The sequence below is a fragment of the Lagenorhynchus albirostris genome, chromosome X (assembly GCF_949774975.1).
Source record: "Lagenorhynchus albirostris chromosome X, mLagAlb1.1, whole genome shotgun sequence".
Lineage (NCBI taxonomy): Eukaryota > Metazoa > Chordata > Mammalia > Artiodactyla > Delphinidae > Lagenorhynchus > Lagenorhynchus albirostris.
Window position 1 is genome coordinate 111,889,694 of NC_083116.1, and position 24,298 is coordinate 111,913,991.

Genomic DNA, 24,298 nt, shown 5'->3' on the forward strand with positions numbered 1-24,298 from the left:
GTTTGCACAGGTTATGGTGCTCAGTAAATACTACTCTGAATAAATGCCACAAATGAGAATCGAAATCAGATATCCTTGCCAAAAACATAATGCAAGATAAAATAAAACAAATCTGGTACCTTGGCTCCTGATCCAGAGAAAAGCAAACAATATTTTATAAAAGTCTTACCTAAAAAGCTATTCAGTCGATTAGTGCTTCTGGATGTGACTCAGACCAGGCTGAGTCCAAGCAGCTGCCTAACTCAATGACTCTGTGTCAATGGCCAGGCCCTCAGAGAGACACATGGCTTTTTTTTTTTTAAACAAACACAAATAATCAACAAGGGCCAAAGAACCTTTAAAAATGTAAGAAATCTTAAAGCCAGTTAATATCCATTTTATTTACACCTAGAAATAATAGAGAGTGCTTGCTTTAATTCCCACAGAACTTCTACAAAATGCTTTATACTGTTTTCAATATTCTCAATATTAACACCAAGCAATAGATCACTGTAATCTCCATTTTGCAGACATGAAGATGAAAGTATTCAGTGGCAAGAGTACTGGTTAGAAAAATCTAAATCAGAGAGCAGGATTTGGACACTTATTAGTTTTGTGACCTTGGGCAAGTCATTTAACCTCTGAGTTTCGGTTTCCTCATCAGTGAAATGAGGACAGTAGTATCTGCCATGCATACCTCACAGGACTGCTGTGATGATCAAATGGGAATATATGGGAAGTGTTCTGAAAAACTGTAATGAAAGGTTTCATAATTATTAGGACACATGAAAATGGAGGCCCTGGCAGATTAAGTGACTTGCTCAAAGATAAACAAACACCATAAGTGTTAACAATCAGGGCTAAAATGCAACAGCCCTTCAATCTACCCCTTAGCCCAGGATCCAGGCTTGCTTGTGGCAACATTAAGCTAGTAAATGGTGTGCTTTTTTCTCCAAAGAGTTTAGTCTCTCTTTCAAGCACATTAATTATACTTCATGTTCTAAAGAAGAAAGAATCAAAACTTTGCATTTATCATTATCAAGCTGAAATTACCAAATGTGAGTCAAAAGACTATCCCAAATTGTTAAGAAAAATACATAAACCCCCAATAGACTTAGAGATTAAAGAAGAGTTAAAATTAAAAATCGCTAATATTTAATTTCCTGATAAAGTTAATTGCTATTTCTTTAGTATGCAATACAGTCATTTCAAGTCCAATGGAAAACTCATTAACGTTTTATTTATAAGGGTAGCTAATTAGTGTGATACAAAACCATTTTATATTACAAAACCTAGCATAATCACTTCATTATGTTATATAACTGGAACCATGAGTAATCCAAAATTGTGAATACTTTTTTCCCATTTTTAGAACTTCATAAATTTAATTCTCCTTGTACAGTTTGGGGAGTGAGGTAAGACTCCTTTTGCTAACTTGCGAGAGAGAGGATTTTAAAAGTAGGATGGGGTCAGAACATGGAGGGCCTTAGGTTTATACTTTACCTGCCGGGTAATGGTCTATGTGGAAGAAAGTAGAATGAAGAGATGTAAGCAAGGAATATTTTCGAAGGGAGAACTTTAACAGGACTGAAGTAAACACTAAGGTTTTGATAATGTTGCTGTTACTGACAAGAATATGAGTGTTGGTTATGAGGGAGCCAAATTTTAAGGAGGGGAATAATAATATACTCACTTTAACATCTGTAAGCTTGATAGGATAACAAGATACCTAAGTGTAAATATCAATGACAGCGTCTAGCAATTTTTCCACTTGACAACCAACTCCAAATCTGGTAGGTGGGAAGTGGAACAACCCCAGTAGTTATACCTGTTGCATCAAAATATGAGTTTGGCTCTTGTGGTTGTAATTCAAGTCCATCTTCATCCATGGCCTTTAATTCTCATCAGTCACAGCTCCTAAATTAGGCGAAAAAGTAAACCAAGTATTACTTTTTTTAATATATGTATTAAAAAATGTCATCATACTATTTACATTTCTGAAACACCAAAAATTATGTGACAGATGAACATCTATCAAAAATGTGTCTATCTGAAATAAAAGGGAAAAGTTAAAATTAAATTGCCAAAAACATAATGATACATGGGCATCTATATGACAAGGAAAGGTGGATAAATCAAATAAGTCAGCTTTGCCTCGACTTTTTGAGATACTGCTTACATACATCATACATACATACGTACATACATACACACTGCAAACGTCTTGATGCATTCTGACACATGCATAAATCTGTGTAATCACTACTCTACCCAGATCAAGCCAGAGAACATTTCCAGCACCCCAGCACTCTGGTCTCCTCTCACTCTGTATACTCCTCACTCCCACAAGGGTAACCGGCTTTATTAAGGTTCAATTTATACTCTGTAGCTTATCGGGAGGAAATTCCTGCACAATTTTCATATTACTTCTCTGAATTTAATGTAGTTTGCTATTTTTCAACCAATACGTTAAACAACGGTTAAAGATTCGAAGTGCATAATTACAGTAAACACCCTTTGGGATTTCTGCCTAACTTACAATGACCTCTTAACTAATCCCCCAATCGGGCTTCCCTGGTGGCGCAGTGGTTAAGAATCTGCCTGCCAATGCAGGGGACACAGGTTCAAGTCCTGGTCCGGGAAGATCCCACATGCCGCAGACCAACTAAGCCCGTGTGCCACAACTACTGAGCCTACGCTCTAGAGCCCGTGGGCCACAACTACTGGGGCCGCATGCCACAACTACTGAATCCCATGCACCTAGAGCCCGTGCTCCGCAACAAGAGAGGCCACTACAATGAGAAGTCCACGCACAGCAACAAAGAGTAGCCCCCACTCGCCACAACTAGAGAAAGCCCGTACGCAGCAACGAAGCCCCGGTGCAGCCAAAAAAAAAAAAATTTTTTTTTAATAAATAAATAAGCCACACACACACAAAAAAATACAAAAAACTAATCCCCCAATCTAGAGAAGTAAATTCCTGCAGTGTATTTATACTCTCCTGGCCATAGTTGATTGGCATAAAACGGTAAAAATAAGTTCATCTTTGAGCACAATAAAATCAAAGTCCTATCCCCGAGAATCGAAACCATGAGCAAAGGTCACTCAGTCTATCTTTCTCTGTCTCTGTCTCTCCCCTCTCCTCTCCTGGCGGCTGGAACATACGAGGTGAGGAAGGCCATTTTCCAACTTCAGCTTAGACTAGTGAGATAAAGTTTACAAGTAAATAATAAAAAGAGGGCTTCCCTGGTGGCGCAGTGGTTGAGAGTCCGCCTGCCGATGCAGGGGACACGGGTTCGTGCCCCGGTCCGGGAAGATCCCACATGCCGCGGAGCGGCTGGGCCCGTGAGCCATGGCCGCTGAGCCTGCGCGTCCGGAGCCTGTGCTCCGCAACGGGAGAGGCCACAACAGTGAGAGCCCCGCATACCGCAAAAAAAAATAAGAAGAAGAAGAAGAATCCAGTGAATGCCCTGAGAAATAGAGGAGAGGGAGCAGGGAAGGGAGGCTTACCAATAATAACTTTTTAGCTCCTGGTTCTAGACCTTTCTGAGGTCCAGCTACAGTCTACCTTGAGTTTTTTGCAAGCCACCCCAATGACCTTACTGATTCCTTTTCTACTTAAGCCAAAAACTTACAACAAAAAAACCCAATCAAATAATATACTACTTAGTACTAATCATTGCTTCAAAGAGCACACATCAGGGATCAGGGCTTACTCATGTTGCAAATATTACATAAACCTCCTCCCTCACTGGTTTCCTTATCTCTACTTTCTCACTTTCTAATTCAACCTAAATGGTTCTATTAGATGCATCTTTCTTTTACTTTTATCATTTTTTGCTGATGATATAAGTGCCGCATGCTGCTTACTAAAATTTCAAATAACAACAAGAATCATTTTTCTAAAGCATCAGCCAGGTGATATCAGGCCTCTGTTCAAAAAATGTTTAATGGCTCCCTGCTGCCTGCAAATAAAATTGAAACTCCTGCCATCTTCTAAGTTCCAGCTGCAAACTATCTTTCTCTCATTATCTTCCCTAACTCTCCTTCAAGCACCTCGCCCGACCACCATATGAACACACTTCAACCAAACAAAAATGCCCCATGTCAAAAATGCCCCATGTCCACATAACACCCAAACTCTATATTTGCCTCAGGGTTTCTTCTACCCAGAACACCTTTCCCCTATCATCTCTGCTTGGATCTTCCCCCAAGTCCCCTTCCCCCCACACACAAGAAGAAAAAGCTGAAAATAATCTCTCCCCCCTCTGAATTTCTATAGCACTTTATCTTTTTTCCCTGACTCTACTTGTTGGCTGTAAATTATGATTATTTATGTCTTATTTTCAGCTGCCAAACTTGCATTTATATACATATATATACTCCTTAATGAAATATCCATGAGAAACTCATTTAATTAATGTTAATATAAAAAACAGATTTTCAGCTTGTCAACTCTGAGACATATTCTATTCATTTTCAGGAAAGAGCATGTTTGACGTTATTTACTCAAAGTGCTTCAAACAAAAGGACCAAAAAACAAAAAAAATTTCAACTATAAAAAATGGAAAATGTACATGCTCTGAATAAGTTGTCACTGCTCTGTCCCCATCAAAATCACCTATAGCCATAACTCTTTCTCCCCTTTTAAAAATGTAATTACAAAATGATAAACATAAGCTAATTTTCTAAGCATAATGGCATAGTATACATGAAATCAAGCCAATTTAGAAGGCAATAAATGGGGTTCCTTAAGGTATTTAAGGCTCCTCTCCCCAATTTCCCTACATAAACCCAAACCCATCAACTCTAAGAATTCTCCACCTGTACAATAACTCCTTTTCTCAGCTTTTCTACTAGAGTTTGATGGATAATCCCCTCGATTTTGAAATTCTCTCCTACCTCAGTTTAAGTGACATCCTATTCCTCTTCCCATCTTCCCAACTGCTGTTTACTCTGCTGCTCCTCTCCCACTACTGCAACCCTGCCCAGGGTGGGACACTCAGCCCTCTTCTCTTCTTTTTCTTTATTCCAGGGTTTCAACTAGCATTTACACAAAGATGATTCCCCAAATCCACATACTCAGGGTAGGACCTAGCACTTCCATCAGACTGTCTGCTGAACATCTTTTTTTTTTTTTTTTTTGGCGGTGGGTGCTGCGTTGGGTCTTCGTTGCTGTGCACAGGCTTTCTCTAGTTGTGGCGAGTGGGGGCTACTCTTCATTGCGGTGCGCGGGCTTCTCATTGCAGTGGCTTCTCTTGTTGTGGAGCACGGTCTCTAGGCGCCCAGGCTTCAACAGTTGCAGCACATGGGCTCAGTAGCTGCTGCACGCGGGCCCTAGAGCACAGGGGCTTCAGTAGTTGCAGCGCCTGGGCTCAGCGCTGTGGCCCGTGGGCTCAGTAGTTGTGGTTCGAGGGCTGTAGAGCGCAGGCTCAACAGTTGTAGCGCACGTGCTTAGTCGCTCCACGGCATACGGGATCTTTCCGTACCAGGGATCGAACCCATGTCCCCTGCATTGGCAGGCAGATTCTTACCCACTGTACAACCAGAGAAGTCCCATGCTGAACATTTTCATCAGGAAAAAACCTTGCTTTCTCCTGACATGACCACTAAGGCCTTTTCCTTCTTCCCTGCTTATATTCCGTCAGGTTGTCAGACTGTCCCTCCCTTCTCCACAACTTCCCAGGAATCTGTCCCTTTTTACTCCCACTGTCACCATTCACTCTCAGCTTCATATTTCCTGATCCCCAGAGAACAAAAATAGCCTCTCAACTGGCCTTTCGCTTTCTGCCACTCCCACAACAAATGACCAGGAACCTACAACTAAGGGCTGGTGCCAAATGCCAGGGCATTGCTGCAATCTGTGGGCAGACTAATCCTCGGAAGTACTGCTTTGATCATGGCACTCCCCTGCTCAGAAAGCTTCAGCAGTTCCCCAAAATTTAGGGTGCTCTAAAATATTAACCCAAGCTACCATAACACACTTATTTCCCAACATTTCACATCATACCCATTTCCTAACAGATATTCTGGCCCAAATGGGGAGTGTCCACTCATCTTATTTTGACTCAGGTAAGCAATAGTTGTTCAACAAACAGTTTTGACTGGTTATTTTTCCTTCTATTTTGTCATTATAAAAACTCAAATCAGAAAAAAACATGTTTTGAACTTCTAAGCAGAGATGACTATACTTCAACTTTGTAATCCCTGTGGGGTTAGAAGTAAATCTCTCTCACAACCAGAATGAAACCAATGTTCTTAGGATAGAACCTACTCAGGAAAGTTCTCAGGACTGTCATAAAGTAAGGGTGGGGAGCGCAAGCTGATGATGTAATGCAAAGTGCCCCTACCTCTGCTGCAAGAACCAAGCCCAGAGAACAGTTGAATCTGAAGACAAATAAGCAGAACCATTCAGAGAACCAAGAACCTAACGCTGTGGGCGAACACATACTAATGTTCAGTCTGATTATCAAATGCCCCCAAAATACTTCTGGGACGTCACTCTCACCTTAAGCTCCGTAATATATTCCCTTCCCAGATGCAGGAGTCATGATCCTAAAAATGCTATGGAAGAATTCACAACAGAAAAACGTACCATTTTAAGGGAAATATCGGTTTGAGAGAAACTCAGAAAATTCACAATAATTGTCTTCAATTCTTCAAAATAAAGCAATAAAAATACCATGCCAAGTTAATAGCTACAGCAGTGGCATTTTATCTGTCTTAAATCTGGGATAATGAATATAATTTTTTTAACATCTTTATTGGAGTATAATTGCTTTACAATGGTGTGTTAGTTTCTGCTTTATAACAAAGTGAATCAGTTATACATATACGTATGTTCCCATATCTCTTCCCTCTTGCGTCTCCCTCCCTCCCACCCTCCCTATCCCACCCCTCTAGGTGGTCACAAACCACCTTGCTGATAATATATCTTTTGATGCCTAGACACTTTCACGATCTCCCTCTCGGGGAAGGTGGCTTATATTTTCACTTTGCTTTTTGTCATAAGCATACAAGAATCATTTGTCTGCTTTTGGTCTTCCCAAAACTCCATGCCTTTTAATTTTATGACTTGACTCTAGTTTCTCTCCTTAAGCCATGCTCAGAAAACCAAACTGTATCATACAGATTAGATGGAATTGCTCAAGCTACAGGAAACAGAAACAAAAGCAGATCCACCTGTAACAGAATTTTTCTTAGAAGGAAACTGGAACTGGTGAAAATTTACACTTAAAGCCTGATTAATATCTTCCCTCTTAAGCTACGAATTTTTTCCCACATTGTTCAATGTGGGAAATGCAGCTATCATTGCTTCAGATATCTAATTTTCAAATCTGGAATGCTATTTCACTTCTCTTACCAATTCTGCCCTTCAATGTCTCACAGTCATCCACTCTTAAATTCATCATGTCCCCTTTATTTTCACTGCTACCACTCTAACAAGCTCTGGTGGTCTTACATCCAGAACCCAGTGGGAATCTTCCAATCAAAAGATTTGAGTCCTTCTTGAACTCAAGAAATTTTCTTCTGTTTCAATACTTGCTTCCATTTTCTCTGTTCATTCTTACTAGGATTTCCATTATAGGATGTAAGAACTCCTAAATCTAGCCTCCATATTGCTTTAACTTCTTCTCCTGTATTTTCTTTGTCTTTCTATTATATTCTCAGAATCCCTAAACTCTTCCTTCTAAGCTAATTTGATCTTCACTCCATCTACTGAATTTTTACTTAAAAGATCATGTTTTAATTCCAAAATAAGCTTAGTTTCTTTTTCACAGCAATCTTTTTTTCAGTGGATACTGTATCTTCTCAAATATCTCTGAGAATTTTAAAGTTTATTCTGTACCCTATATTAACCTGTCTCCTCTGCTGTTTCACTACTCAGTTTGTTGAATTTGGTGCCTCTCTTTCAGACTGATGGTTTTCCTCAAAAGCACGGTTCTTACAGGTTGTCCATTCATATTTGTAGATGAAGGTCTAGAGTTACATTCTGATAGCTGGGCTGTATTTCCTCAGCCCAAGTGAGAATCCCTGTTTGCCTAGCAATGAACCTAAGTTCTGACCAAAGGAGTCCTGTCTAGAATGCGGTCAAGGGAGACAAAGGAACCATGTAACTAACCAGGCTTTCCTTTATGGTGGATGAGTAGCCCATCTTGCAGGTACTGGAGGTCCGATATCTCTCAGGATACCACAAGCTACCTAAAGCACTGCCCTTAACTTTCTCCCCACAGTACCCACTTTGGAATTTCCTATAGATGAATTTGCAATTCAGAGAGCCAAATTTTTGGCATTAGCTCAGGAGGAAAACCACTAGAGACATCTATACTGATAAGTAAAAGGCTTGGCTTTCCATAACTTTAATAATCTGGCTGTGCCCATGGCTTGCTCTTTATCCTAGGATGTCCCCACTTTTGACACTGGGGAAAAGACAGAATGACAATTTTGGGATGGTCCTTCCAACTTTCCAAATAGGGCCACAGGTTCACTAAGCTCGCTAGGGCTTTGCCATTAACTGATTCCCAATTGCTTTATTCAACCAGAAATTCATCATATTCTGGTCTACAAGTGGCATACCTCTCAGATTTTCTTTTTTCTCTGAATTTTTATACTTCTTCCTCAATGTGATTTCAAAAGGAAGTAAAAATAAATGTGTGTCTTCTCTAGTCTATCTTGAATTTGAAGTCATTATGAATTTGTATGTGTCAAAACAGCATGGAAATATGTAAAAGCAAAAAAACTATGATAGAAACTGAAAAAAAATCAATAGTAGTGAAAAGTTACAACTCTTATCAACACCTGACAGATCAAACATTCAAAAAATAAGGAAAGATATATATAATTAATAAGATTAAGTTAATAGCTTTAATTAAAATTCTACTCCCTAATACAGTATTTTATTTTCAAAAAACCTTGCCCACCCTCTGTGCCAAGAAGAGGAAGAGAAAATGCTTCCTGTTGTAAATGTCAGAGCCCCGTCCTTCCTTGCCCTGTCCTACTTGGAACTTTTGTACACTTTGCTCAAAAATTCAATGCCAAGTTTTTGTTACAAATTAGTTTTTTCCATAAAACCATTTGAGCCAATCAGTAATTTCAAGGTTTTGTTTGTTTAAAGTCTAAGAGTTCGAACTTCCAAAATCTATTACAATTTGGTCCTAAAACTAACACAACATTGCAAATTAACTATACTTCAAATTTTATAAAAAATTTTTTAAAGAGCTTTTAAATAGGAAATAAAATATTTGGACCTAAAATGACAAGCCTTCTTAAAGTCTTATTTTTCCAAAGCCCCTATTCACGTTCAGATTGAGTTGCCAAAATACCTAAACGTCCATTGACAGATGAATGGATAAAGAAAATGTGATATATACATACAGTGGGATATTATTCAGCCTTAAAATTCCATCGTTTGTGACAAGATGGATGGAAGAGGACATTATGCTAAGTGAAATTAGCCAGATACAGGAAAAAAAACCATTCTGCGTGACCTCACTTATATGTGGACTCTAAAACAAACTCAGAGAAGCAGAGAGAAGAATGGTAGCTCCCAGGGGTTAAAAAGGAAGAGAAGTTGGAGAGATAATGTTCAAAGGATACAGAGTTCTGGAGATCCTCTATATGGCATAGTGTCTATAGCTAACAATACTGTACTGCACACTTAAATTTTGCTAAAAGGGTACATCTTATGTTAAGTGTTCTTACTAAGATGGAGAAGGAGAGGGAGAAGGAGGGGAAGAGGAAGAAGAGGAAGAAGAAGACAACGATGATGAGTATGGGTGGGAGTAAACTTTGTGAGGTGATGAATGTTTATGGCTTTGCTGGTGGTGATGATTTCTCAGGTGTATACTTATCCCCAAACTCATCAAATGTATACATTAAATGTGTAAAGCTTTTATATGTCAATCATACCTCAACAAAGTGCTTTAAAAATAAAAAATGTAAAGAAAATTTTTAAAGAGTTGCCAAAACACCCTCTGAAGTTAGTTGCATTGATGTGCTACAAACACTAAGCACTACATTTTTTAAATGCCTTTATCTTTAAGACTATAGCTTGATGTTAGGAAGTACATACCCTTTTTTTCTTTATATATACTTTTTTTTTTTTAATTTTTGGTTGCATTGGGTCTTCGTTGCTGCGCGCGGGCTTTCTCTAGTTGCGGCGAGTGGGGGCTACTCTTCGTTGCGGTGCGCGGTCTTCTCATTGCAGTGGCTTCTCTTGTTGCAGAGCATGGGCTCTAGGCACGTGGGCTTCAGTAGTTGTGGCACGCAGGCTCAGTAGCTGTGGCTCACGGGCTTAGTTGCTCTGCGGCATGTGGGATCTTCCCGGACCAGGGCTCGACCCCCGTGTCCCCTGCATTGGCAGGCGGATTCTTAACCACTGCGCCACCAGGGAAGTCCCAGGAGGTGCATACGCTTTCTACCTAGTTTTTGTTATGTAAAGTAGTACGGCCTCCTTTATGAAATACTGCTATTTAATGTACTCAATAATTTATCCATGTTCATTACATAAAACTCTACTGTATATCATAATGTCTAACAAATCTTCTTGGATCACTCTTTTTGAAGTTTTAAAAAAATAGTTTAGTTTATCAGCTTTTGCTGACACTCTGAACAGAAATCCTACTCACATGATTTCCTCTAATAACCACCTTTAGGTGAGGTATACTGGAGTGGACTTTGTGAAACACTTGATATGATCAAAGGATGGAGACTGTTTTGACATAATATGGAGATTAATTTAAACTACACAATACACAGAAGAGTTAAACTAAATAAAACCGTCAGGGGAAATTTTTAAAAGGTTAATTTCTGGGCTTCCCTGGTGGCGCAGTGGTTAGGAATCCACTTGACAGTGCAGGGGACACGGGTTCGAGCCCTGGTCCGGGAAGATCCCACATTCTGCGGAGCAACTAAGCCCGTCCACCACAAATACTGAGCCTGCGCTCTAGAGCCCATAAGTCACAACTACTGAAGCCCGCGCGCCTAGAGCCCGTGCTCTGCAACAAGAGAAGACACCACAATGAGAAGCCCTGCTTGCCACAACTAGAACTAAGTGGTCACACAGCACTGAGCTGATCTCCCTGTGCGATGCAGCTGCTTCCAGCTAGCTAGCTATTTTACATTTGGTAATGTATATATGTCAATGCTACTCTCTCACTTCATCCCAGCTTACCCTCCCCCCACCCCGTGTCCTCAAGTCCATTCTCTACGTCTGGGTCTTTATTCCTGACCTGCCCCTAGGTTCGTCAGAATCTTTTTTTTTTTTTTTTAGATTCTATATATATGCACCAAAATAGTAACCTAATACCCTACGCTTTCCCTCACCTACATGAACACACATGCTTCCTATTATTGCTCTTCCTAAATACATCACTTTGGGTCTGTTAGGCTCTGTAAACTCAATGCTGACACTAACAATGTTCTCTGTACATTTTAAATACTGGCAAGAATATAATATCAGGCCTTTCAACAACTGTAACAAAATTTTTAAACTGACATTTGCAAAGTTATGGAGCATTTTTACACTGATCCTCTGCTAATACAATTAGCAGTATGTTTTGTACCTATAAGTTAATAAATCCTTTAATCATAAAACAAACAAAAAAAGAACAGGCTGGACAATGAAAGGGCTGGTTTGCAATACACCTGCAGACCTGCTTCTTTTTTTCTTTCTCTGTTTGCTCATCTTTTTTTTCCAGTTTTACTGAGATATAACTGACATTCCATATTCTATAAGTGTAAGATGTATAACATAATGATTTAACTTACATACACCATGAAATGACTACCATAATAGGTTTAGTGAATATCCATCATCTCATATAGATACAACATTAAAGAAACAGAAAAAAAATTCTTCTCCTTGTAATGAGAACTCTCAAGATTTACTCTTAACAACTTTCATATATAACATAGAGCAGTGTTAATTACCTTCATCATACTGCATATTACATCTCTAGTATTTATTTATAACAGGAAGTTTGTACCTTTTGACTACCTTCATCTAATCCCCCCTCCCCTCCCCACCTATTTCTCACATGACCAACAATGGGCATGCTCCACTGAGTATCAGCGCCAGGTAGAGTATCAGCAGCATTAATCCCATGATCATTCTCTGGAGCAAAGCTAGGGAATCAGATAATTTACATCGCACTCCCCGCCACCCCGCCCCAACAAAATCCATGCCTGCTTTTTTCAGGGATTTGGGGACATAGGAAACTACTACTAGATAATAATCTAAAAGGGAGGAGGAAACTGGGAGGAAGCACAAACATACATAATTTGAAATAAAGAAAAAAACACATAGATACAGGAAAAGTAAAAAAACTTGTAAGAAAACAGTCTATAATTCTATGCTAGCACATTGAAGAGAAATGTTAATTTACAAGCATTAACTCAATAAGAGATAGAGAACCCAATCACCATAAAATGGTGGGGGGGAGATGTCTGTTACCCTTTCAAAAAGCTCTAGGCTTTTCCCAAAGCTAGCTGAACACAGGAGGAAAGCCTCCTCAATTCTTTTTACAAAACGAATTTACCATTTTTTGAAAACACAATGATCCAAAACCTATGGGAGGCAGCAAAAGCAGTTCTAAGAGGGAAGTTTATAGCAATAAAAGCCTACCTCAAGAAACTAGAAAAATCTCAAATAAACAATCTAACCTTACACCTAACGGAACTAGACAAAGAAGAAAAAACAAAACCCAAAATTAGTAGAAGGAAAGAAACCATAAAGATCAGAACAGAAATAAGTGAAATAGAAACAAAGAAAACAATAGCAAATATCAATAAAATTAAAAGTTTGTTCTTGGAGAAGATAAACAACATTGATAAACCTTTAGCCAGACTCATCAAGAAAAAGAGGGAGAGGACTCAAATCAATAAAATTAGAAATGAAAAAGGAGAAGTTACAACGCTGCAGAAATACAAAGCATCCTAAGAGACTACTACAAGCAACTCTATGCCAATAAAATGGACAACCTGGAGGAAATGGACAAATTCTTAGAAAGGTATAATCTTCTAAGACTGAACCAGGAAGAAATAGAAAATATGAACAGACCAATCACAAGTAATGAAATTGAAACTGTGATTAAAAATCTTCCAACAAACAAAAGTCCAGGACCAGATGGCTTCACAGGTGAATTCTATCAAACATTTAGAGAAGAGCTAACACCCATCCTTCTCAAACTCTTCCAAAAAATTGCAGAGGAAGGAACACTCCCAAACTCATTCTATGAGGCCACCATCACCCTGATACCAAAACCAAAGGTACTACAAAAAAAGAAAATTACAGACCAATATCACTCATGAATACAGACGCAAAAATCCTCAACAAAATAATAGCAAACAGAATCCAACAACACATTAGAAGGATCATACACCATGATCAAGTGGGATTTATCCCAGGGATGCAAGGATTCTTCAATATACGCAAATCAATCAATGTGATATACCATACTAACAAATTGAAAAGGAAAAACCATATGATCATCTCAATAGATGCAGAAAAAGCTTGTGACAAAATTCAACACCCATTTATGATTAAAAAAACTCTCCAGAAAGTGGGCATAGAAGGAACCTACCTCAACATAATAAAGGCATATACGACAAACCCACAGCAAACATCATTCCCAATGGTGAAAAACTGAAGGCATTTCCTCTAAGATCAGGAACAAGACAAGGATGTCCACTCTCGCCACTATTATTCAACATATTTTTGGAAGTCCTAGCCACGGCAATCAGAGAAGAAAAAGGAATACATATTGGGAAAGAAAAAGTAAAACTGTCACTGTTTGCAGATGACATGATACTATACATAGAGAATCCTAAAGATGCTACCAGAAAACTACTAGAGCTAATCAATGAATATGGTAAAGTTGCAGGATACAAAATTAATGCACAGAAATCCCTTGCATTCCTATACACTAACAACGAAAGATCAGAAAGAGCAATTAAGAAAACAATCCCATTCACCATTGCAACAAAAAGAATAAAATACCTAGGAATAAACCTACCTAGGTAGACAAAAAACCTGTATGCAGAAAACTATAAGACACTCATGAATGAAATTAAAGATGATACAAACAGATGGAGAGATATACCATGTTCTTGGATTGGAAGAATCAATCTTGTGAAAATGACTATACTACCCAAAGCAATCTACAGATTCAATGCAATCCCTATCAAATTACCAATGGCATTTTTTTAACAGAACTAGAACAAAAAATCTTAAAATCTGTATGGAGACACAAAAGACCCCGAATAGCCAAAGCAGTCTTGAGGGAAAAAAACGGAGCTGCAGGAGTCAGACTTGTGACTTCAGACTATACTACAAAGCTACAGTAATCAAGACAATATGGTACTGGCACAAAAACAGAAATATAGATCAATGGAACAGGATAGAAAGCCCAGAGATAAACCCACACACCTATGGTTAACTAATCTATGACAAAGGAGGCAAAGATATACAATGGAGAAAAGACAGTCTCTTCAATAAGTGGAGTTGGGAAAACTGGACAGCTACGTGTAAAAGAATGAAATTAGACCACTCCCTAACACCATACACAAAAACTCCAAATGGATTAGAGACCTAAATGTAAGACCAGACACTGTAAAACTCTTAGAGGAAAACACAGGAAGAACACTCTTTGACATAAATCACAGCAAGATCTTTTTTGATCCACCTCCTAGAGTAATGGAAATAAAAATAAACAAATGGGACCTAATGAAACTTTAAAGCTTCTGCAAAGCAAAGGAAACTACAAACAAGACAAAAAGACAACCCTCAGAATGGGAGAAAATATTTGCAAATGAATCAATGGACAAAGGATTAATCTCCAAAATATATAAACAGCTCATGCAGCTCAATATTAAAAAAAAAACAACCCAATCCAAAAATGGGCAGACGACCTAAGTAGACATTTCTTCAAAGAAGACATACAGGTGGCCAAGAAGCACATGAAAAGCTGCTCAACATCACTAATTATTAGAGAAATGCAAATCAAAATTACAATGAGGTATCATCTCACACCAAGTAGAATGGGCATCATCAGAAAATCTACAAACAACAAATGCTGGAGAGGGTGTGGAGAAAAGGGAACCCTCTTGCACTGTTGGTGGGAATGTAAATTGATACAGCCACTATGGAGAACAGTATGGAGGTTCCTTAAAAAACTAAAAATAGAATTACCATATGACCCAGCAATCCCACTACTGGGCATATACCCAGAGAAAACCATAATTCAAAAAGACACATGCAGCCCAATGTTCACTGCAGCACTATTTACAATAGCCAGGTCATGGAAGCAACCTAAATGCCCATCGACAGACGAATGGACAAAGATGTGGTACATATATACAATGGAAAATTACCCAGCCATAAAAAGAAACGAAATTGGGTCATTTGTAGAAACGTGGATGGATCTAGAGACTGTCATACAGAGTGAAGCAAGTCAGAAAGAGAAAAATAAATATCGTATATTAACGCATATATGTGGAACCTAGAAAAATGGTACAGATGAACCGGTTTGCAGGGCAGAAACAGACACACAGATGTAGAAAACAAACGTATGGACACCGAGCGGGGAAAGTGGCAGGGGGGTGGTAGTACTGGTGGGATGAATTGGGAGATTGGGATTGACATATATACACTAATATGTATAAAACAGATAAGTAATAAGAACGTGCTGTAGAAAAACAAAATAAAATTCAAAACTTAAAATAAAAAAACTAATTTACCGTTTTTAAAAAAACCTAACAAAAATAATGTAACCAAACTACAAACATGGTTAATTATGAATCCAAAGTGAAGTTTTTGCAAATGTGATCCATCATATAATATATATATAGACACACACGCGCGCGCACACGTGCATGTGCATACACACACAGACACCTTGACAAAGTATGGTTATTCTAGAATTCAAGGATGGAACCAAATAATGGCCCGAATTAACAGGTCAAAAAAGGAAAATCCTGATGTGCCTCAACAGATGCTGAAAAGTTGAGATTCAACATCTATTTTTTTTACTTAAACTAGTCAAATTGGAAGAGAAAGACATGTTTTTTAACAGTTAGAAAAAGTACAATAAATAGGAATGAAACCTTAGTACATGCTATCACATAGATGACCCTTGAAAACCTTATGCTAAGAAGCCAGATGCAAAAAGCCACATATTACAGGATTCCATTAATATGAAACATGAAGAATAGGCAAATCCATACAGACAGAAGGTAGACTGTCAGGGGCTGGGGGTGGGAGGTGATTGCTAATTGGGTACAGGGTTTCCTTCTGGGGGGATAAAAATGTTCTAAAATTACTGGTGATGGTAGCACAACTCTGAATCTACCAAAAATAATCCCACTGAATTGTACACTTTTGAAGGGTGAATTTTGTAACAACTTCCTCTCAGTAAAGCTGGTTTAAAACTACACATGCAAATCTTAAACTAGTTCATGTTACAACATGTATTTTTAGATAGGAGAATGATATCAGTATCACTTTATAACAAAAAGACATGTATTAAAACTAAGGTGAAACACTGAAAGTATTTCTTTTAAAGCCAAACTTAAGACAAGGATGCACACTAACACTATTATTATTTAAGACTGTATGGGAACTGAACTGATAGGCAATGCAATTAGATAAGATAATGAAATGCAAGATATAATTATTATTTGAAAGAAATTATATTTATTTATATATGACTTATCCAGGAAATTCAAGAGAATCAACTAAAATCTTAATATCAGAATGAATTCATAAAATGTGCTGGTTTAAAATTAATATACTTGATGGCAAAAGCTTTTTATTTTAAAGACAAAAGCTTTCTTATGTAACACTTAAAAATGTAAAATACCATTAGTAAGAGTAACTGAAAACTCTTAAGTGGGATTTTTTTAATACAAATATACACAGAAATCAATCTTGCTCTTGAATATATTGGATCAGTAGTATTAATTCTCTCTTAATTAGCCTCTACATTCAATCAAAATCCCAACACACTTTTGTTGTAAATCAATTGACCTTATATATGTAGGTCTACTCTCAGACACTATTCTGTTGCATTGATCAATCTGGCCTTGCACCCACTATTTTAATCACTGCATCTTTATAATAAGCTTTAATATATGGTAGTGTAAGTTTTCCAACTTTTTTTTTCAAGACTGCCTTTGCTATTCCAGGCCCTTTGCATTTCCATATAAATCTGAGAACTGGTTTATTAAAAAAAAAAAAAGAATAGTACTTCCCACTTAAGGCAGTGAGGAGCAAGAAACGAGTTAGATATGTCAAGAATATAGCATCAGGACTGGCACAGAATAAGTATCCAATAAATAAAGGTGCTCTTCTTTAAAAAAAAAAAAAAAAAAGCAAAGCCTGTTGGGGTTTTGATTGGGACTTTGTTGAAAACTGACATGTTTATAACACTGATACTTCTTATCCATGAACATCGTATCTCTCCCCATTTATGAGTTCTTTCATTTCTCTCAGTAATGCTTTCACTAAAGGTCTTAGTAAGCTTTGTTGGGTTTATTTCAAGGTACTGGATGTTCACTGATCTTACTATAAATTGTACTACTAGCTTTTAAAACAAAATATAAAACAATCAATCAACTGTACTGGCTTTTAAATTTTATTTTCACGTTGTTTGTTGTTAATATAGAGAAATACAAATTATTAATCAATGTCCCCCAACTATAATGTAGTAAAATTAGAAATAAATGTCACTGAGGTAATAACACCCCCCCAAAAAATTTCCTTGAATTGGAAAAGTCTCAATAATTCAATGGGCAATAGGAAAATTATAAAAACCACAATATATTTAGAACTAAACAATAAAAAATCAATTCACATGAAATTCATAGTACCAGTTACAGTTCAGAGGAAATTTTATAGTTTTAAAAGCATGTAAGAGTAGAGATTAAAAACTAATGAGCTAAACTATTTACAATAGCCAGGACACAGAAGCAACCTAAGTGTCCACTGACAGATGAATGGATAAAGAAGATGTGGCACATATATACAATGGAATATCACCCAGCCATAAAAAGAAATGAAATTGAGTTATTTGTAGTGAGGTGGATGGACCTAGAGTCTGTCATACAGAGTGAAGTCAGAAAGAGAAAAACAAATACCGCATGCTAACACATATATATGGAATCTAAAAAGAAAAAAATTGGTTCTGAAGAACCTAGGGGCAGGACAGGAATAAAGACGCAGACGTAGAGAATGGACTTGAGGACACAGGGAGGGGGAAGGGTAAGCTGGGACGAAGTGAGAGTGGCATGGACATATATACACTACCAAATGTAAAACCGATAGCTAGTGGGAAGCAGCCACAAAGCACAGGGAGATCAGCTCGGTGCTTTGTGACCACCTAGAGGGGTGGGATAGGGAGGGTGGGATAGGGAGGGAGGGAGATGCAAGAGGGAAGAGATATGGGGATATATGTATATGTATAGCTGATTCACTTTGTTATACAGCAGAAACTAACACACCACTGTAAAGCAATTATACTCCAATAAACATGTTAAAACTAATGAGCTAAACTTCCAACTTAAATTTTTTAAATGTCAGAAAAAATGCAAATAAAATAGAAAGAAATATTAACCATATGGAGCAGAAATAGAAATGGTCAATAAAAAGAACTATTTGAAAAGCCTTAATATAGGCAAGTTATTGGCAGTACTCATCAGAAAAAAAAGGAACAAATTAATGGAATTAGACATTTTAAAGTCATTAGAGAAGCCTATATTTTATACCAATATATCTGAATTTTTATATTTTTCTGTTCATTTTGTATAAATAACAACTTGAGAAAAGCCAAAAATACTTATCACCATGAAACAAACTATTAATCAAAAAACAAACTCACTAAAAAAGACACCAAAGACAGTTTCACAGATGACTTATAAATTTCCAGAAACAGATCATATCTATGAAATACAACTTGTTTCAAAGGAGAAGAATTATTCCGCAACACATCTTAAGAAGTTAGCATAAAAAGAAAAAGTACATGGCAATAGCAAAAGGATGCAAATATCCAGGGACTCCAAAGACAGTTTAAAATACAAAATCTATGAATACAATTCATCACACGAATAGATGCTGCAAAAACATTAAAAAAATCAACGAAAACTCTAAAATGCTAAGTAAAAGAGAACATAAACTAATAAATATCTCCTCCCTCAAAAAAAAAAACACGAAAATATCATCCTTAATGGTAAAATATTAGAAGCACTCCATTAAAGCACGTGGACAGTGATGCCTGTTATCAATGCTTTCATGCAACTCTGTGCTAGAGGCATTAGTCAATGAAGTAGAAGAAAAGAAAACAAACAAAAAAGAAAAAGGAGGCAAAAAGGAATGGAAAAGAAGAAATAAAACATCTTTACTCACACACACCTATTTAGAAAATACAAGAATTATAAACTGTAATAATCTATTACTCCCACATTTCATTGAATCTAAAAATACTGCCAATTTTAAGAAGCATCCTTGTTTTACCTACATCTAAGAAAAATATCCTGCCAGTTAAACCGATGCTATACTTTATTATCTAGAAATTTCATTTTAGATTTATCAAGACAATTCTTTTAGACTTATTTAGACATATTTTCATCATATCCTATGGATATATAGAAGAAAATATAGAAGCAAAAGAAATTGGGAGTCCGGTGACCCCACGGCTGCCCGTGAAGCTGCCGCCCTGGCCCTGCCACCACCGCCACCTCAGGACCGGCTGTATGATTAGGCCACAATCTTCGATGAGTAGACATATTCCTCAGTTCTGTGGTGTTCTTGGTCATACATTTATGGAGTTTCTGAAGGGCAGTGGAGATTACTGCCAGGCACAGCACAACTTCCGTGCAGACAAATGAACTGTAGAAATTCATTACTACTCTACCAAGAAGCCCCCATAAGAGTGGTTAACCTGGACACAGAAGTGTTGAACTGAAATCCACAGAGCATTTTTTACAAGAGTTCTGACCTGCATGGGGTAAAGCTCAGTGCACTTCCTTTCTATTGCCTCAGTATCACTGAATTGAAGAATTGCTGCTTCTTGTTAGGAGGTTCATTTCATTTCCCATTACTCTCAACTTCATACTCAAAAGCACTGAGAATTTCAAGTGGAGTATATTGAAGTACTCAGTTTCTTTGCATCATTCCTGTATTCAAGTTTTTAAATTCTTTCATAAACCTATTGAGTTTTTTTTTAACTAAATTAACATGGCTCGAATGAACCACCCAGCTCCTGTGGAAGTCACTTATAAGAACATGAGATTTCTTAATCCAACCAATGCGACCTTAAACAAATTTATAGAGGAACTTAAGAAGTATGGAGTTACCACAACAGCAAGAATATGTGAAGCAACTTATGACACTACTCTTGCGGAGAAAGAAGGCATCCATGTTCTCGATTGGCCTTTTCATGATGGCGCACCACCATTTAACCAGACTGTTGATGATTGGTTAAGTCTCGTGACAATTAACTTCCACGAAGACCCTGGTTGTTGTATTGCCGTTCATTGTGTTGCAGGCCTTGGGAGAGGTCCAGTGCTTGTCGCCCTAGCATTAATTGAAGGTGGAATGAAATATGAAGATGCAGTACAGTTGATAAGACAAAAGCAGCGTGGAGCTTTCAACAGCAAGTAACTTTTGCATTTGGAGAAGTATCGTCCTAAAATGCGGCTGCGCTTCAAAAACTCCAATGGTCATAGGAACAACTGTTGCTTTCAATACAACTGGGGTGCCTGATGCCATTGCTTGGAAGTGGAACCTAGACAGGACGGAATTTGTTGTACATGTTAGCCAGCACATGGCTTCATGAAGTCTGATGAAGCTTCCACAGGAGTGTCGAAAAGCAGTTTTACCAGGCCACAAGCCTGGCAGAATTGCAACTTCTGTGTCTGGGTTATGATCAACCTCCTTGGACACACAGCAAAGGATTCTTGCTGTTCAGCATTTAAAATGTGCTTATTATCGTTTGTACCAATTGACCTTTTCTGAAATCATGCAGTATTGAGTCATGTCTTTAAATCTGTTTCCATGCCAGAATCTTATCAATATATAAGAAATTTAGAAAGACTAGGTGCCGAAATACCCAGCACAATACTTATATATTTTTAGTATCACATAGAACTAAAATCCCAGGAACTAAGAAAACTCTGGACCTTATGTGGTTTATTCCTTCCATCATTTCAAACATAGAAAGTAGGGCCTATAATGTTATTTGCTCACAATATGTTTAGGTCTTCCACATTCATACCAGTATACATCAGATTTGCTCATTTTGGTTTTTTGTAATTAACCAAGTCTTACAGTGATTATTTAATGTCTTTCTATAAATCTCATTTTGTGCTGTTATAGAAGACCTCCATTTTGAAAATCTACATTGTAAAAGAAGCACATGTCTTTAATGTCTCCAGACAAAAAAGCCTTACAGTTAATTTCAGTGTTTGCACTTTGGGGTACAATCTACAGGGAGGGCCTGAAAAAAGAATGGGAGGGGGCTATTAAATATTTTTAGTAAAATGTTGCCTTTGTCTTGTGCAGAACATGTAGAATATGTGCTTTAACTTAGTAAATATTTTTTAAAAGGTGGAAATACTTTGTTATTGTAGCTAGAACAATTCTTAATCATAAAATTTCTGAAATTCTTGTAATTTTTTTCAAACTTATCTGAAGTTGTTTACCATTTTATTTTTGTTTGAAGTGTGATTCCCAACCTCTCTTGGAAAAAAAAAAAAGGGTTTCTGCTAATGAATTGAGCAGACATTTAATATTTTATATGCCTTTTGAGCTGTGTAACTTAATATTTGGATAATTGACAATTTGTTTTATTATGTAATTGATAAAATGGTGATGTGTATTAACATTAGCTCAACCATACATTTATACTGTCTGCGAACATGTGGTTATAGTTCTGCGGGGGAAATAATTTGTCACTGTTCACCAGCTTGTAAAAATCTAGTGTGAGAGCTTAAACATTAAATAAATGATGAAATGCAAAAAAAAAAGAAAGAAATTGGTAGAGTATTCCTAAAACTTCACATTCAGGGTCCTACTATGGAATGCTTTTCTACTCAAAGCTATTCAATCTTTCCTAACAATATTGTTCTCTACCAACAAGAGTGCTGCTGATGCAACATTTCTTAAAATGCTCCATAATTATCTATGTGATTTTCTTTCCAGTAAGACACCCACCTCACAATTCCTTCTGCCTCCAGTTGTATTGTTGGGTGTGAAATTAAAACACAACAATGCACATACTCATTTGAGTGATGACAAAATGAAGAGTCTTGACCAAGTATGTGCATGTAAAAACAATAACTACATCATGACTGCTACCTGGACAACACTGATTATAGGACACCATCAAACAAAGATCTGTATGAACCTCTGTCATATTAAAATGGGGGCGGGATGTACTTCAGAATCTATGAAATATGGTAATACGGAAGTTCAGCAAGCTTACATGATGAATACAGAAACAGTATCTAAAAGAAAATCCTATTCACAATAACAAAAATTATACAAATTTTTTTCTAGCAAAAAATCTAACAAAAGTTGTGCAAGAGCTTTATGAAAAGCAGTAGAATATGCCCAGATTCAGACCCCAGCTCCACTACTTAGCATACATCTATAAGTATCTACATATTATTCTATAAATATGATGCAAATACAATAAAAATCCAACAGTTTTTCATAGAAACCAACAAACTGACCCAAAAATAAACAAAGGAAGGAAAATAGCTTTAAAACTCCAAAGAAACAAAACACTTATTAAGATTTAACTATAAAGCTATCACTGTTAAATCAGAGTGGTATAGGTATATAGTCAAACAGACCCATGAAATCAGAAGAAAGTAGAAACAGATGTATATATGTGAGAATACGATAAACTTCACAAGTTGCATTACAAATTAGTGAGGAGAAAGGCTGAACTACTTGGCAAATTCATATTAAAAAGATAAAATCAGGGGGCTTTCCTGGTGGCACAGTGGTTGAGAATCTCTCTGCTAATGCAGGGGACACGGGTTCGAGCCCTGGTCTCTGAGGATCCCACATGCCGCAGAGCAACTAGGCCCATGAGCCACAACTACTAAGCCTGCGCGTCTGGAGCCTGTGCTCTGCAACAAGAGAGGCCACGACAGTGAGACGCCCGCGCACTGCGATGAAGAGTGGCCCCCGCTTGCCACAACTAGAGAAAGCCCTTGCAGAGAAACGAAGACCCAACGCAGCAAAAAAAAAAATTAATAAATTAATAAACTACCCCCAACATCTTCATTATTTTTTTATTTTTTATTTTTTTTGTGGTACGCGAGTCTCTCACTGTTGTGGCCTCTCCCGTTGCGGAGCACAGGCTCCGGACGCGCAGGCTCAGCGGCCATGGCTCATGGGCTCAGCCGCTCCACGGCATGTGGGATCTTCCCAGACTGGGGCACGAACCCGTATCCCCTGCATCCGCAGGCGGACTCTCAACCACTGAGCCACCAGGGAGGCTCCCAACATCTTCTTTTAAAAATAAATAAATAAATAAAGATAAAATCAGATCTGTATATCACACAATAGAGAAAAAAATTCCAGATGAATTAATGACCTAAATATGAAAAAGCACAGTATCATTATGACCTTGGGGCAGGAGAATAATTTCTTGCAGATACAAGAAACCATAAACCATAAATGAAAAAGAACTGAGGAAACTGACTACTTTCACATTAAAAAGTCCTACACAAAAAAATATTCCATAAACAAAGCTAAAGAATAAGCCACAGACTAGGAAATGGTATTTTCAGTGTATAAAACTACAGGCCATTAGAATTCAGAATATAAAAATAACCATAAACCAATGAGAAAAAGGCAACAGTCCAATAAAAAATGGACCAAGGATAGGCACAAGCAAGTCATAGAAAACTCAAATGGCTAATAATACGTGGGAAAAAAGGCTCAACAACACGAGTAATCTAAGAAATGCAAAAGGAAAACAGCAATGAGATACCATTTATACCTAAAAGATTGGAAAAAACTGCAAAGTCTAATCTTTTGGCAGTGGTCTGGAGAAACAGAGGCTCATACACAGCTGATGGGCGTGTCGAATGGAACACAATTTGACATTTGGCAATTCCCAGTAAAGTTGACAAATGCACAGACTCTTGAATGTAGCGACTCTACTTCTATAATCCCAAGAGAAGAACCCCATATAAGGATGCTCACAACAACACTGTCTGAAATTGCAGAAAACTGCTAACAACCTAATGGCCCCTCCCTAAGAATAGATAAATAAACCACAGTATATTTATACATTAAAATACAAGT

General features: G+C 37.5%; 2 protein-coding genes across 11 annotated transcripts in view; one reads left to right on the forward strand and one right to left on the reverse strand.

Annotated features, from left to right (window-relative positions):
• ZFX (zinc finger protein X-linked) overlaps positions 1 to 24,298 on the reverse strand; it is a 57,736-nt gene that overhangs the window by 27,658 nt on the left and 5,780 nt on the right. For 7 of the 9 annotated variants that reach the window (XM_060137482.1, XM_060137488.1, XM_060137479.1 and 4 more), the window contains one exon: positions 1,808 to 1,896. In XM_060137482.1, coding sequence (XP_059993465.1) covers positions 1,808 to 1,868 — 61 coding nt within the window. In that variant the 5' untranslated portion in view covers positions 1,869 to 1,896. Of the gene's footprint in view, positions 1 to 676; positions 732 to 1,807; positions 1,897 to 24,298 lie in introns of all 9 variants that reach the window. The other 2 variants (XM_060137486.1, XM_060137487.1) reach the window with 1 other exon arrangement.
• Positions 20,210 to 20,635, forward strand: LOC132513600 (protein tyrosine phosphatase type IVA 1-like). Of its 2 annotated transcripts, XM_060138083.1 has the most exons (2): positions 20,219 to 20,536; positions 20,612 to 20,635. In XM_060138083.1, exons 1-2 carry the CDS (start codon positions 20,219 to 20,221, stop codon positions 20,633 to 20,635), a joined length of 342 nt encoding a protein of 113 aa, XP_059994066.1. The 2 variants fall into 2 exon arrangements, with proteins under 2 accessions (XP_059994065.1, XP_059994066.1); XM_060138082.1 differs by having other exon boundaries at positions 20,210 to 20,635.